The sequence below is a fragment of the Varanus komodoensis genome, unplaced genomic scaffold (genome assembly GCF_004798865.1).
Source record: "Varanus komodoensis strain SLA01 unplaced genomic scaffold, ASM479886v1 scaffold5, whole genome shotgun sequence".
NCBI lineage: Eukaryota > Metazoa > Chordata > Lepidosauria > Squamata > Varanidae > Varanus > Varanus komodoensis.
This window is the reverse complement of record NW_025336087.1, coordinates 4,216,209-4,230,843: the sequence shown is the minus strand read 5'-3', so window position 1 is coordinate 4,230,843 and position 14,635 is coordinate 4,216,209. Positions and strand designations below refer to the sequence as shown.

The window sequence follows — 14,635 nt, the reverse complement described above, 5'->3', positions numbered from 1 at the left end:
AGTGGCTACTAAACTTACAGACTACTTGCTACCTCCTTTTTCAGAGGTGGCCTGCCTGCCATCAGCCATTAAGTATGGTATATGGTGCTTGCACCCATCCTGCTTGAGGGATGGTGTGGGCAGATGTGTTTGGAATGCTAGACTGGATGGACCTTTGGTCTGCTCAAGCATGGCTTTTCTTGTATTCTTATGTTAAGGACTTTGCAGCTCAAATTACCACCAACAGAGTATCAGGTGAGGATGCTGAAGGAAGCACACTTTTTATTCCTGTAGTCATGACAGCACTCTTAAGTTTGTTTAAAATGCAAACATACACATGCTCAGAGTATAGCCATACACATGTATAAATCAGGACTGGAAATGGTGTTTGTTGTAGCCCAAACACCATTCCTTCTCCTTTCTCAAAATTTGCAGAAATTCACCAGTGATAGCCTTAGAACTGGTGTATATGACAGACCATTACAAGGATAAATTGCATGAATATAAACGAAAGTGGGCAATCTTTACAGAAAGAACAATTGTTAAAGAGTGATGATTATCAGGAAGGAAAATTAAAAACATAACAGAGTAGCCACTCATTCCAAATCACCACCTGTGATTTCTGCTATCCATTTTAAATATTTCTTTCTGAGAAGTGTATAGACACCAGGGTATTGGCGATCAGCACATCTTGATGGTTTCCCAAAGGACACAATGGCTTTTTGTTCATTCTTACACATCAGAGGACCTCCAGAGTCACCCTAGTGAAGAAACAGATATATTTCACATTAGTCCCAGGAACTGATATGTACCCTTGTCTAATAATTGGAATGTGTCAGGATTTTGAAAAAATAACCACCCACAACCCAGAAAATAACTCAGAGATCTTTTGTACTTGTTGAGGAGAGTTTGAACTATTTGTTGTTTTTGTTCCGCTGTTTTGAAAATATAGGAAACAGCAGGCGTGTCATTCACTGTATAATTCTTGGATGCACCTTGTTCTTAATCCTTTTAGGGTGCTATCCTATTGTCTCCAACTGCTGTCTGCAGGGGCCAGAGGATTATTCAGAGTTGCTGCTCTAAGATCTTGCAGTCTTAGAGCTGGGACTTCAACAGCTGAGCTTCTGTCCTGCCCCCCTCATAGTTTGGGCTGGCTGCCTCCCCTGGGACTGCAAATGCACCTTGGAGTGGAGGAAAGTGGTTGTGCGAAGGTGGGATGTGGAGGAGAGGAAACTGGGGCTGAGGACCTTTGCCAGTTCCTGTCCATATCCCAGCTTGCTTCCCTCCTCCTCTCTGGTGATTTAACTAGATGGCTGGAAATGGTCATCTAGATAAAAATCAGGGTGCAAGGCTCCTCAGAAGCAGCAACTGAGGCATAAGATGCATGTAAGAATCTGAGTTCAGAGGCTTACATGCTTCAAGCATGGAGACTGTAAGTCTGTGTCCTCAATTAGTATTTTGAAATTCTTAAGAGAAAACCCTGGAAACGGAATATAGCAACCCAGAGATCTTGTGTGATTTAAGTCATGATCTTGTACTTGTTTGCCCGAGAGTTAGCCCCATCAAACTCAGTGGAAATTATTAGTGGACATTTTCTATCAAACTTGGGACTCTTTTTATTATTGGCTAGAGAAATGGGACTTCGTTTAGATTTAAATATGTTTTTAAGTTATCATAAATAGAAAAAATGTGGGGGCTGACCCAGCAGGTCAGATGTTTCTGATGATTGATGTTATTTTTAGTTTTTCTTTGTATTAGGGTTATTTTGAATAAAACTTATTATTAAAAAAATTAGTGGACATATATAGAATAAAGATATGTTAAAGTAAATGACACAGAATTGCCATTACTGTTCCATTTTAAACTAAAGTTGAAGAAACCTAGGATGTCAAGACTCAAGTCATTCTTTTCCATTCTAATGTTCCATTTTTCTATGTGCAAGTCCCATGGTATTCTTCTGGATAGGCTGGCCAGGTAGGAGTTGGAGGCTCTGCATGGCAGTGGTTCTGCTCCTATCTGGCCGGCCAATTCCAGAAAGTGGTGCTGGGATACTATAGTGCTGCGCCATGGCAGCTTTTCATGGGGTTCTGCAGGGCAATATTTTGTCCCCCATGCTCTTCAACATCTACATGAAACCTCTAGGAGAGGTCACCAGGAGGTTGGGCTGCGGAGTCACCAGTATGCTGATGAGACCCAGCTCTACCTCTCATTTACATCTACTCCAGGTGAGGCAGTGGCTGTGCTGAACTGGTGCCTGGCTGAGGTAATGGGCTGGATGAGGGCCAATAAACTGAGCCTCAACCCAGATAAGATGGAAGTCCTGTCGGAGGGCGGTTCAGGTTTTCAGGTAAGTGACTTTGACCTTGTCCTGGATGGGGTAGCACTCCTTCTAAAGGGCAGGGGCCACAGCTTGGGAGTGCTCCTTGATTCAGAGCTGTCACTGGAGACACAGGTGGCAGCGGTGGCAAGTAGCGCCTTCCTACTGCTTCAGCTGGTCCATCAGCTGCGTCCTTACCTGGACGAACACTGCCTAGCAATGGTGATACATGCTCTGGTAACCTCCCTTTTGGATTACTGCAACGCGCTCTACATGGGGCTGCCCTTGAAAGTGGTCCAGATAGTTCAACTGGTACAGAATAGAGCTGCCAGGCTGCTGACAGGGACTGGCTGTTACTCTCACATAATGCCTGTCCTCTACCAGCTCCACTGGCTTCTAGCTGAAGTCTGGGCCCAATTCAAGGGCTGGTTTTGACCTATAAAGCCCTAAACAGCTTGGGACCAGGATACCTGAAGGAACGTCTCCTTCCCTATATGCCTTCATGCCCCTGAAGATCTGCGGGAGAGGCCCTGCTCTGGGAACCCTCCCTGAAAGAGGTAAAAAGGGCATCTGCTCAGAGTAGGGCCTTCTCTGTGGTGGCGCCCAGATTGTGGAATGCACTCCCCAGAGAGGTTCGTTTGGCGCCAAGCCTATATTCTTTTTGGCATCAGGTCAAAACCTTTTTATTTAAGCACCATTTATTTATTTATTTAGGACACTTATAGGTCATCCATCACTTTAGCCTCTGGATGGCTAATTTTAGAGATTAGTAATTTGTAGTAGTTTAACAGTTGCTTTTGATTTATTGTTATATATTATTTTGTACTGTATTGTTTTATTGAGTGCTCTTATTGGTTATCAGTTTTAATGTTGTAAGCCGTCTTGAGACATTCCTGTATAGGATGGCATACAAATGTTTTAAATAAAATAAAAGAAAATTTTAAATGAGGGCGTTTTCAGCTATGTGGGCCCCTGCAATCTGAAATGGTCCAATTCCAGGCAAATGATTTTCATGCATGTGCAGATAGCTTGTCCCATGTTCCCTGGACCAATCTGTGGGGGAGGGCTAGAAGATGTTGTGCTGTGGGTCCCCAGTACAAGGTTCTGCCCCTCCCATAGGTAATCCTGCTCCACCCTCCTCACGTTTTTCTTTTCTTTGTGCAGACTTGGCTGGTCCTTGCAGGGATGATGCCTCCAAGTGCCATCCAAGTCCGTGGCTTTACAGGTCATTTGTTGCTCCAACTGGGAAAGGGAGGAGGACTCCAGGAGGCAGGACTTGGTGGCCACTCCAAGGATGCCTCACAGGGCAGATGGACCAAATTAGGCCTGTCTGTGGGCTATGGTTCAGCACCCCTGCATAAAATCTCAATACAGTGATGGGGATTGTGCGGGCTGCAAGTGTTGCTGGACTGCAACAGAATCGATCCTGCACCATTGACTCTGCTGGCTAGGGCTGAGGGAAGGTTCAGTCCAGCAGCCTCTTAAGGGCCATATATTCACCCCTACTGCCTTAACAAAAATTCCCTGCAGGTTGTTCATTCATATTCTGCTTTATGCATCATATGTTACTTCGCACTTCTGCCTTACAAAAGAGCAATGCTAGTAAATAAAACCTCTTACAATACACGAATCCTTGAGTCCTTTCTTGTCTCCAGCACACACCATATTCAGTGTCACTATAGGTTTAGAATTATAATGTTCCTTGTCATTGCAGATGGTCCTTTCAATGACACCTATGTTAACTTCACGCAGCACATCGGATGCCTTCTTGTCCTTGCTATGAGTAGCTCCCCATCCAGCCACAAGACACTGTGTTCCTGGTTTAAGGTCAGAGTCAGTGAGGGGCAGCTTAACTGTCTTCACATATCGATTAATCTTTGCTGGGACATTAAGCTTAATTGGGAGAGGGAAGAAAACAAAAGTTGTTATTAGTAATTAATCAGAGCCAGTGGAAGCTAGTTTGCTCCAATTTCAGTGGGCAGATATATTTACTCCGGGTTTCAGACTGAACTTTTAAAGAGCTATCCATGGTGCTAGACCCCATGTTATGCCCCTACCTAAGCACCAAACCATGGATAACTCCTTAAAAGTTCCGACCTCAACCTGGAGTAGATGCAGTCCTGCTGCCATTGGCACCACCATTGGAGCCAGGGCTAAACTGCATGTTTGTTGATTTAAGTGTTTGCAAACCACTCAATATCTAGACAGATTCTTGAGCAATGAAAAATAAAGAGCTAAAATAGATAAACAAATTTTAAAAACACATTAAAAACAAGGGTTAAAACTGCAGCTCATCATCAAGAAAGCCTTCTGAAACACAGAGAGCTCTAGCAGGTGCCAAAAACAACAGTGCTGGTGTTTGACCTCCTAAGGCAGGGAATTCCAAAGTTTGCTGGAATGAGAAATTGACACATCTTGCCATAGTGGGGCCAACACTGAAGGCTCTTCTCCTGGCGAATACCAGTCAGGCCACGGGCCCTTGTGGGAGACTGTCCAGGAGAATGTCTTCCTATGACCTGGGTGACTGGGCCTATGGGCAAGGCACTCTCACAAGTATCCTGATCCCAGGTTGTTCAGGGCTTTGTACAGTAGTACTAGATCATTAAACATGGCCTGGTAGGGAACAGGTAGTCAGTGACGTTCCTTCAGCAAAGGGGTAACCTGCAGCGACAGAGAAGCTGCTGCATTCTGTGCTAACTCCTGCTTCTGGAGAAGTCTCATGGGCAGCCCCACTTACAGCACATTGCTGTAATCTAGTCTTGAACTTACCAGGGCATGTGATCACTGTGACCAAGCTGATCCTATCCAGGATTGGCCAAGCAGGGGAAACAGTCAGAAACAGAAAAGGTGCTTTGAGCCACCACAGTCACTTGGGCTGCAGAAACAGCCATGGACCTCGGAATGCCTCCGACTGCAACCTTGCTCTTTCAGAGGGAGTGCAAGCCATCTGGAACAGGTGGAGCCACTCTCCCATGGGGCTTCCATCTTGCCCTGTGGAGCTTATGGGGGGTGGGATGGGGAGGCTGAAGCTTTCCTTGGGTTATTCCAGTGTCAATGCACAGAGCCTTGATTCAGACCAGGAACACTGTTCTCCAGGAAGGGAAGGTTAAACTTTAGCCTGTGCACCTTTTATTTCCTAAAATCCCCTCCATGTAGGGATTAAAAAAGAAAAAAAAAGTCCCCACCAATGTAGATCGAGCTTTTCCTTCCTTTACAATCACCCCTATGAGAAGGAATTTTAGGGGAAAATATGCTGGGGATGCTCCTCTTGGAGTCCTAACCCAATTTAGGATTCTGCACATGTACTTCTACTAGAGTAAAGAAGTGGAAGCTAAGCCTCAGCTCCATGCTGTTCAATCTATATAATGCATAGCTTGGCTCTTGGTGCAGTACAGTGAATAGTTCAGCATGTCTGATAAGGGCATGGGTTCTTTAGACAATGTCACAAGTCTCCCGTTTTGCTTCTTGCTTTGTGTCTTAACATTTTTGGCAAGGTTTTCAGAGCAGAGAAACTGACATTTTTCTCAAAGCACTTTTTTCACTTATGTATCTCTGTACCACAGTGCCATCTAGAGGTTATGTAGCAGAAAGACAGGAACGGAAATGCTCTTTGTGTAGTGCTGAGATCTTAATTTTGGGATGAAACTGAAAGCAGATACAGCACGGTAACAGCCTCATGGAAAAAAAGCCCTGTGTGGAACTTCAGGTACTCACTGTGATGTCCCTCTCCTCCATCTCTCAAGACATGTGAGCAAATGGTTTCAAGAATATTTCTGACACCAGAGCAATGGGGAAACACTTCTCCATTCTAAGAACTCCTTCATTGGTGTTGGCCCCTTTCCCAAAACGAGTCCATTGCTCTTGTACTCAGCTGGGCCTGCCCCTTCTTGTGGCAGCTGTGGGGAGCCTGATGCTGACAGTCTCCGTGGCCTCCTTATAGGCTGCCCCATCCAGCAGACCCCTGATCTCCATAAACAAAAATGTAAAATACCATTGCATTCCTTAGCAGTTGCATTAGATTTATGAGCTGTTTAAAAATGTACCTGCAGAAGCATAAGGTCACCTTCATGTGTCTCCTGATCATAGCATGGGTAAGGAACCTGTTTAACAATTGTAAAGTTCTGTTTTGTAGACTCAGATTTCGAAATGGAATGAGCTCCAAGTATAACTTTGGTGGTCTTCTCACTACAAAAATAAGAAAGACAGATAAAAGATGTCAATTTCTAGAAAGGGTGATACTAATATTGTCACTGTCTGTTAATGAATGGTTTGGGAATATGTCACATGAACATTATTGGCTAGTATATCAGTGGGAGCCAGTGTGGTGAAATGGTTAAGGGCACTAGCTTGGGACTCTGGTGATCTGGGTTCTAGTTCCCATTCAGCCATGGAGTAAACTGGGTGACTTTTGGCCATTCACAAAATCTCAGCCCAACCTACTTCACAGGGTTGTTGTTTTGGGGATAATATTGAGAACAGAGGAAGACAATGAGTTTTTCTTCTTAAGAAAAAGGTGGGATATAAATTGAATAAATAAACAATCATGATCAAACAGACAGGATTTTTAAAGTATGGGTTTATCTTCTAGAAGTGTAAACTCAGAATTAAATCTCACTATACATAATGGTGCTTGTCCCTAGTATGTTTGTTTGAGATTCAGCTATAGTGATGATCATTCATAATATTTCAGTACAGAGATAAAGAATATTTTGGGTAGATGTGGTAAGGCCTATTCTTGGCTATATTCAAGAATCCGATGCAACATATAGTGTGCTTAAAGAGCATAGGGTAGGCAATAAACCATGCACATACGATCACAGAGCAAGTTATATGTAATTATGTCCAAAATGTCCTGGGTGTGGGAGTTGCTTCGTGGTTTGGAGACACAGTGCATCACCCATTCCTAAAGCGTTGCTGATACATGTTGCTGGTTAACCACAGAGGAAAGGATTGTCCCCATACTTACATCTGACAATGAGCTGCTGTTAACACCCAGTTTTGTTTGATCAGTGTTCCTCCACAAAGGCGGTTGCCTTTGATGATGGCCATGTATGGTCTTGAGTGTGGTTTGGATTCTTTTCCTCCAACTATTTCTGCACATTGACCTAAGTGGGAGGGATAAGATACGCTCATCACAATAGCTCATAACATGCAGGTTAATCTTCTAGTAACAAGGGAGAGATGTGTAATGCCATAAAAGACGCTTGATGATCTGATAAACTGGAAATGTGCTTATTGGTGTGGCAGTCAAGTGCTGGGCAGCCCTCCTTTTTCTGCAGCTCCAGGAAGACAGCAAAACAAGCGCAGTGTGGTTTTGCTAAGTTGCCAAATGTGCTGGGTTGGCATGATAGACAGCAAGCTGTGCATGCTTTCCCTAAAGCAAGGGTGTCAAACCTCAGAGCTGTGGTCTTAGTTGGGCCCCCAGTGGCCCCAACTGGGTCCTCTGGGAGTCCCCAGATAGCCATACTCTCATCCTTCATCCCCACCACCTTTTTCCAGACCAAAGATAGTATGGTGACTTCCTGAAACCTCAGGCCTTCAGGTCCTTTCCAACTATACCATTCTATTATTCTATGAACACAACCATGTTATAAGCAGCCCCAATTTTAAAGTCCTATAAATGCTAAATGCTAAGCAAGGAAAGTTGAATGTGGCTGATTCCTACTGAAATCAAGCACCGATTCAGAACTTACTTTTCAATGACGTTTATGCAACCAAAGGTGATAAAAATGGCCAAAACATGTTTGTTACAGGTCAGATTAAAATATAATTAATAATATTATATATGCATAAGTAAATACAATTTATGCATACCTAATGTTCTTTGGGATACACGTATATGCAAGTAGCAAAAACCCAAAGGAGTGTGTCTGTCCGTACAGGTGCAATTCCACTGGCAAGCAACTCTTTTGCTGAGGGAAATCCACTGGCTGCCTACTTGCTATGGGACCATGTGTAACTTTTTGGTACTAGTGTATAGAGCCCTAAACAACTTAGGTCCAGGATACCTGAGAGGGCTCCTCATCTTTTACCAACCTGCCCAGTCCTGAGGTCACCGGATGGCATGCTTTGGACCTATGACCTGACTGGAGTCCAGCCAACATGTCCCTGCCTCTGGAGGTCAGGCAGGCACCGACACTGTGTGGTTTTTTGGTGCCTCCTGAAAACATCTTTATTTCAAGCAGCCTGACACCTATTGACCTGATGCTCTTCTATCAATATTCTATTTTAATATAGTTTCCCCCTCTTCTTAATTTTATTCTTTATTGTTTTGAAAAAATGTTAGATGTGGAGTTGTATACTAATGTTATAAATTCCTAAATAAAATTTGAGAGGGTGTGTAATGGGAATTCCAGCCTTATAAATCCAGTTAAGATTCTGTGATCAGGTAGCAACAGTGACACATGCACTGGTAACTTCCTGATTGGATGACTGTAATGCTCTCTACATGGGGCTGCCCTTGAAGACAGTCTGGATACTTCAGATGGTGCAAAACAGAGCAGCCAGGTTGCTGACGTGGACTGGGCGTTACTCTCACACAACCCCAGTCCTCTACCAGCTTCACTGGCTCCCCATCGAAGTCTGGGCCCAATTCAAGGTACTGGTTATCACCTACAAAGCCCTTAACAGCTTGGGACCTGGATACTTGAAGGAGCACCTGCTTCCATATATGCCCTCCCGCCCCTTGAGATCAGCAGCAGAGGCCCTCCTCCGGGAGCCTTCCATGAGAGACATCAGGAAGCAAAGTACCCAGAGGAAGGCTTTCTCTGCGGTGGCGCCCCATCTGTGGAATGCACTCCCCAGAGAGGTCCGCCTGGTGCCATCGTTATTTGTTTTTCAGCGCCAGGCTAAGGCCTTTTTATTCAAACAATATTTTAACAACATATAATATTTATAAGTTTTAACTGTGCAGCCAGGGTGTTTCCGGGTTTTTATCTGTATCTATATTATATTTATTTATTTGTGTGAGCTGTCCCAAGGCTATATAGCAAGGGGACGGCATACAAAAACTTAATATAAATCAGTAGAAACTCAACAGTCAAACCCCCTTGGCACACTAAGATCTATTTGAAGTGGTAAAAGGTAGCTGGAGGAAGAGAGCTGTCTATGCTTCATGGAATGAAACCCTCAAATAAAAACCTTCCGAGCAAAACAACAGCACCCCCTGTACACAATCTCCTACAATATGAAGAATGTCCAAGTTTTGAGGAAATGTTTTAATGAATTGTTCTATGGTGTTATCACACCAAAAGCATGGGGAACTTACAATTTTGGGGAGCGCTTACATCCATATTTGCCCAGTTGCCCCCTGAGATCGGCGGGAGAGGCCCTTCTCCGGGAGCCCTCCGTGAGAGAAATTAGGAGGGTGGCTACTCAGAGAAGGGCTTTCTCAGTGGTGGCGCCTAAGTTATGGAATGCGCTCCCCAGAGAGGTCCGCCTGGCGCCATCGTTATTTGTTTTTCGGCGCCAGGCTAAGACCTTTTTATTTAAGCAACATTTTAAATGCTAAATACAATTGAATTTTATCTGGCCAGGGCGGCTTATTTTATAATGTGTGTTTTAATTAAGATTATTTTATATGGCTGTTTTAACTTATTGTTTTATCTATGTTGTAAGCCGCCCCAAGGCTTCGGCGAATGGGGCGGCATAAAAATGTTTTAATAAAAATAAAATAAAAATAAATTTTAATTACATTTTCATGAATCGGGTTTTTGTATCATTTTTTAATTAGGATTTTGGTTTTACTTTGTATTTTTATTACTGTTATCCTCCTGGAAGATCATTTTCAGTAGAAAGGCTGGAGGAGCAGTGAGAAGATAGACATGCTATAAAAGGAGATGGCCACTTTCTTTAAAAATTTGTGTAGGGCAGTATAGAGTCAATCACCTACTAGTTGTCTTACCAAAAGAAAAGAAAAGAAAAGAAAAGAAAAAAGAAAAGAAAAGAAAAGAAAAGAAAAGAGTTTTTTAAATGTTACATTTCATATCTTGGAGTTGTAATCACTGCAATACTTATCTAGAAATTTAGATGTTCAATTTGTAAAACATTAAAAGGGTGGAAAAGGAAGAAAAATAATTAATATGGCACCATTCTATTTATTTCCTATGTTGTAGCTCTTCAAACATTTGATGACACTGCATACCACTTTTCACCATTTATTTTTTTTAATATATATGTACACACAAAATAACATACACTTACACACATTCACTTTATAAGCAGTATAACTTGTATTTCTGTTGCCATTTCATTAGATGTAGAGTTCCTACTTAGGCCATTTTACTGTAGATGTTTCATAATATTATTGGTAATAGAGTAAGAGTTATAATGCATTAATCCATTTGTTCTTTTGTTATCTCAATTTATTGTTACATATTAAATTGAGATAACGGTATATGTTCTTTTTTGTGACTTAATTTTGTTAACTATACTTTGAAAGAACAACATTCATGTAAGATAAGAAAGAAAAAGGGGGGGAAACCATAAAATCAGTAGGGCTTCTGGAAGAGATGTATTAATATTGCTGAGTTAGTGCTGAGATAAAAATAATATAACTCTCCTTCACTGCAATTGACTCACAAACTGCTCATTTAGTAATAATAATGATGATGTTGATGACAATGACGAATTGCAGTGAGGCCATGAGCTTTTGACCTCACCTGGATCAAACCAAGGTGCCTGGTGTTTATCATGAAGCAATCTTGCAGAGCAAGATTGTTCTGGTGAACCATTTCCTTCTCTAAGGTTGCCTCTCCTGACTGCCATTCTACACAGCAAATGTAGTCAGGAGGAGATGAGGTAAGAGAAACACAGTCCATAATGTATCACTTACCTCTGGGAGTCTTGAGGAGAAAAATGATGGTTGAGAACCACAAGCCAGTGAAAATCATCTTCATTGCTGTTTTTTTGTTCCCCCACAACAAAGTGTCTAACATATATATTGAGTATACAAAGGAAATGGGAGTTTTTCCTCCTATGGGAGGAACCTGAGAAGAAGCTGAGAAACTGGAAACGCCCCCAAAGTCCCCTCTGAAATAATCTCCTTCTTCATTTCTAGGTGTGAGGGGTACGTGCCATATACGCAACTAGCTTGTCTAATGAGATAGGAAGTGAAAGAGTGACTCGACTTATGTTCCAGGACTGACAGTGCATTACTGAGTGTGTGGTTTGGTATTTATAAAATATTTCCTGTCATATCTTTATAGCTGAAGCTGCTGCACGAAAACATTATTTGATGGACTATTACTATAAAGATTTCTGGTATGTAATCATTTCCTGCTGTGTCATAACAAAACTTGAGTTAAGTATAGATACATGGTGGGTCTAGGCAATAGTGATGGAGGGCTGTTTGCCCCATCCTTCCCCTCAGGCTTCCCACAGGTGTGTCAGAAGATTCAACAGAAGGACCAATTTTGGCTGTTCCCCCTACCACAATTGTAAACGGTTTTTCACTTGTAGCAAGTTCCCCCCTTAATCTTCCCTCTCTAAGATTTCAGTCTTCAGTTTGATAGCCAGATTTCATAACCTGTCTGACAGCCAGTGATAGCCCTTTTGAGATGTCCAGGTGGCATATTGGAAGGGCTGTCAGTGGTTGCCAACTTTTTTTTTTAAATGTGCAAATATTGTTGCACATAATGGGTACAATTTTTAACAGTTTGCCAGCCAATGAAGGCTCCTGGCATGCTTTGAAAGGGATATCACTGACTATCAGGAAGATTGCAAAAAGTAACCGTCAAACCAGGGATTTGAAAAAAATAAAATTTAGGGAGGTGAGGAGAGAAGCCGCTCCAAGCAGAAAGAACTCAACGTTTGTGTTGGAGGACATTCAGTCTGTGCCAGACATCCCATCCTACTCAGAGGAGTGGGGCTCCTGGCACTGGGCAAGCTTGGGAAAAGTAGCAAGGGGGTTCACCACACTTGTCAAATAACTTACTGGCCAGTTCCCAGTACCCTGATAAGATTGCTTATCCAGGTTCAGAGGACACAATGATCTATATCATGGGTAAAATAACCCCTAGAACAAGCCACGAGGAGCCAGTGGCTTGTTGCCCACAAACAAACCACCCTGCAGGATATGCTACGGGTCCACATGACAATCCATCATGGCTTGTTGCTTGCTGTGGGTTTTGGTGTCATGCCAACCCAGTCACTGTTAAAAGAAGGGTTTAAAAGAGGTATTGAGCTTCATCGCCCTGCCAGTAATTGGTCAGTTTAGACCAGGGGTCGGCAACCTTTAACACTCAAAGAGCCATTTGGACCCGTTTCCCACAGAAAAGAAAACACCGGGAGCTGCAAAACCCTTTTGACATCTAAAATGAAGGTAACACAGCATATATCGTTTTTTACCTTAATGCTATGTATATCTTCATTATGATTTAGCTGCAGCTCTTGTTCAGTCACTAAAAACTGTTATTTTTAATCTTACATTATAAACTAGTAGGACTCCTTTCATATATTTTGAATAGGAGAACAGCTTTCTGCAAAGTCAGTGCTAAAAGGCTGCATGCATTAAACAGCAAACCCCATAAGTTTGTCAGCAGTAAAAGCAAATGAATCTACCCATGTACCATTAAACGTTCTGTCTGCTTCAGAAACTTTTCTTCAATTTATCCATGGTTGGCCTACTGGGGTTGGTGGGGGCGTGGAGGGGAAGCTCAGTAAATCCAGTGCGGGTCCCAGATTGGCTGTGCCGAAGATATAGGTGTATTTAGTGGCTGATTAACAGATAAACAGTCAAGTGCTGTGAATTGTGACAGGTCCCAAGCGCAGCTTTTAACGTTCAGATGAAGGAGATTACATTGGGACAAAGAGAATCTTTTCAGCAGGGTTTGAGTAACATGAGAGCCTGCTTGAAAGCTCTTTCCCTGCAATATAGCAGAGGAATGTAGCAATTTACTTAACCAGCCTCGGTCGCAGATCGGCGACAGAGCATCAGCAGAGGGATTCAAGAGCCACGTGCGGTTCTGGAGTCGTGGGTTGCTGACCCCTGGTTTAGATAAATTCTTTTGAAAAAGTCTTTGTGACATTCAATAGGCGGAAGCAAAGCTTTTGCCGAATAAGTTGAATCCTAAGATCTGTAGATATTACAGGTATAGATACCAAAACAGTAACTCATTGATAACACACTGGGATGATCCAGCTCCCTATTCCATTCCTGCTTTGAACCTTGAATCTCATATTTATTCAGCAATAACAAGAGTTTACAGACAAGGATTGTGGGTAGCTTGCCTGACCAAACTCGGTTCTTGCTTCCAATAATGACAGAGACTCTGTTGCAGTAAATGTGGCCAGGCCAGTCCTAGATGCTTCAGTTTCAGGTACTGTCATGCAGCCGTGGCTGACAAACCATATTTGTCATGCAGGGCAGAAAATGACAGAAACATCATTGTCACCCTCACACTGGTCCAAAGTAAAATCACCTTATCTTTCTCCATGCCCCTCACAAAAACATTTTCTAGCTAATTTTAAAATCTGGATTGCCCCATTAAGTCAATACAGGATGAAGAAACAGATGAAGGTATAATTGAAGAATTGTATAATTGTAGAAACTGTTTCCTGTTGTAGAAACACTGCAGAAATATTACAGAAACTGCAGTCGTGCATACCTAGAACATTTTAAAAGGAGGAGCTAGGTGGAATACCTACATATTGTCCCATCATGTGGGATGGTAGCAGTGGGGTAATCACCATGGATTCATAGCAGAGGAAAGGATTTGTGTGTGTGACTGTGAAAAAAATCTTGTTAGTTTGCATTAGTGTCACATGTTTTGACATTAATGAATAAGGAACTGAAAATTAGAAATGGTGTGAACTGAGAAGCATTAGCCAAAGAATTGGAGATTGCATGCCTATGGGTGCAACTAGAATCTGACTTCCGAGAGAGGAAGAGAGTTTCCCGAAGCGAAGACTTGCTTATCGTTTGCTCACAAAATGTCACTTGACCCAACTTCTGGGGATTTTCTCTCCCCCTACCACCACTACCACAGCTCAACAAGGTCTCCTGACTCTCTTGATAGCACTTCTGGTGTTGTTGTAGGGCCTGCCATAGAAAGAGAAGTCTTTTTCTGCTGGTGCAGTTGATCCAGTGTAAATATTTCTTTATTTAAAAATCTTCTATACCATCTATATTTCTATAGAAAATTTCTAGACGTTTACAATAATAAAACTTCAAAGCAATTTGCACTACTTTATTAAAAAAATTAAGATATATATTAACAGTAACAATTAAGATGCTGGTTAAATAAAAAGGTCTTTGTCTGGCACTGGAATTAATAAAGAGTTGGTGCCAGACAAACTTCTTTGGGGAGCATATGCCATAACAGAGGTGCCACCACTGCT

General features: G+C 42.4%; 1 protein-coding gene across 1 annotated transcript; it reads right to left on the bottom strand.

The window, feature by feature from the left end:
- Window positions 1–325: 325 nt before the first annotated feature.
- On the bottom strand, window positions 326–11,184 carry LOC123031513 (granzyme A-like). Its single transcript, XM_044446565.1, has 5 exons — window positions 11,130–11,184; window positions 7,263–7,401; window positions 6,340–6,481; window positions 3,917–4,189; window positions 326–740 (listed from the first exon to the last, which is right to left on the bottom strand). The coding sequence occupies exons 2-5, from the start codon at window positions 7,343–7,345 to the stop codon at window positions 576–578; spliced, it is 663 nt and encodes a 220-aa protein (XP_044302500.1). The 5' UTR covers window positions 7,346–7,401; window positions 11,130–11,184; the 3' UTR covers window positions 326–575.
- Window positions 11,185–14,635: the final 3,451 nt, after the last annotated feature.

What these genes read in the sequence shown, in the direction of transcription:
- LOC123031513 (XM_044446565.1), bottom strand. Translation starts at nt 7,345, where the DNA reads ATGGCCATCATCAAAGGCAACCGCCTTTGTGGAGGAACACTGATCAAA. An exon ending in GTGACCTTATGCTTCTGCAG is followed by an intron (nt 4,190 to 6,339) that starts GTACATTTTTAA and finishes CTCCCAATTAAG; the next exon opens with CTTAATGTCCCAGCAAAGAT. An exon ending in GACTCAAGGATTCGTGTATT is followed by an intron (nt 741 to 3,916) that starts GTAAGAGGTTTT and finishes TTTCTTCACTAG; the next exon opens with GGTGACTCTGGAGGTCCTCT.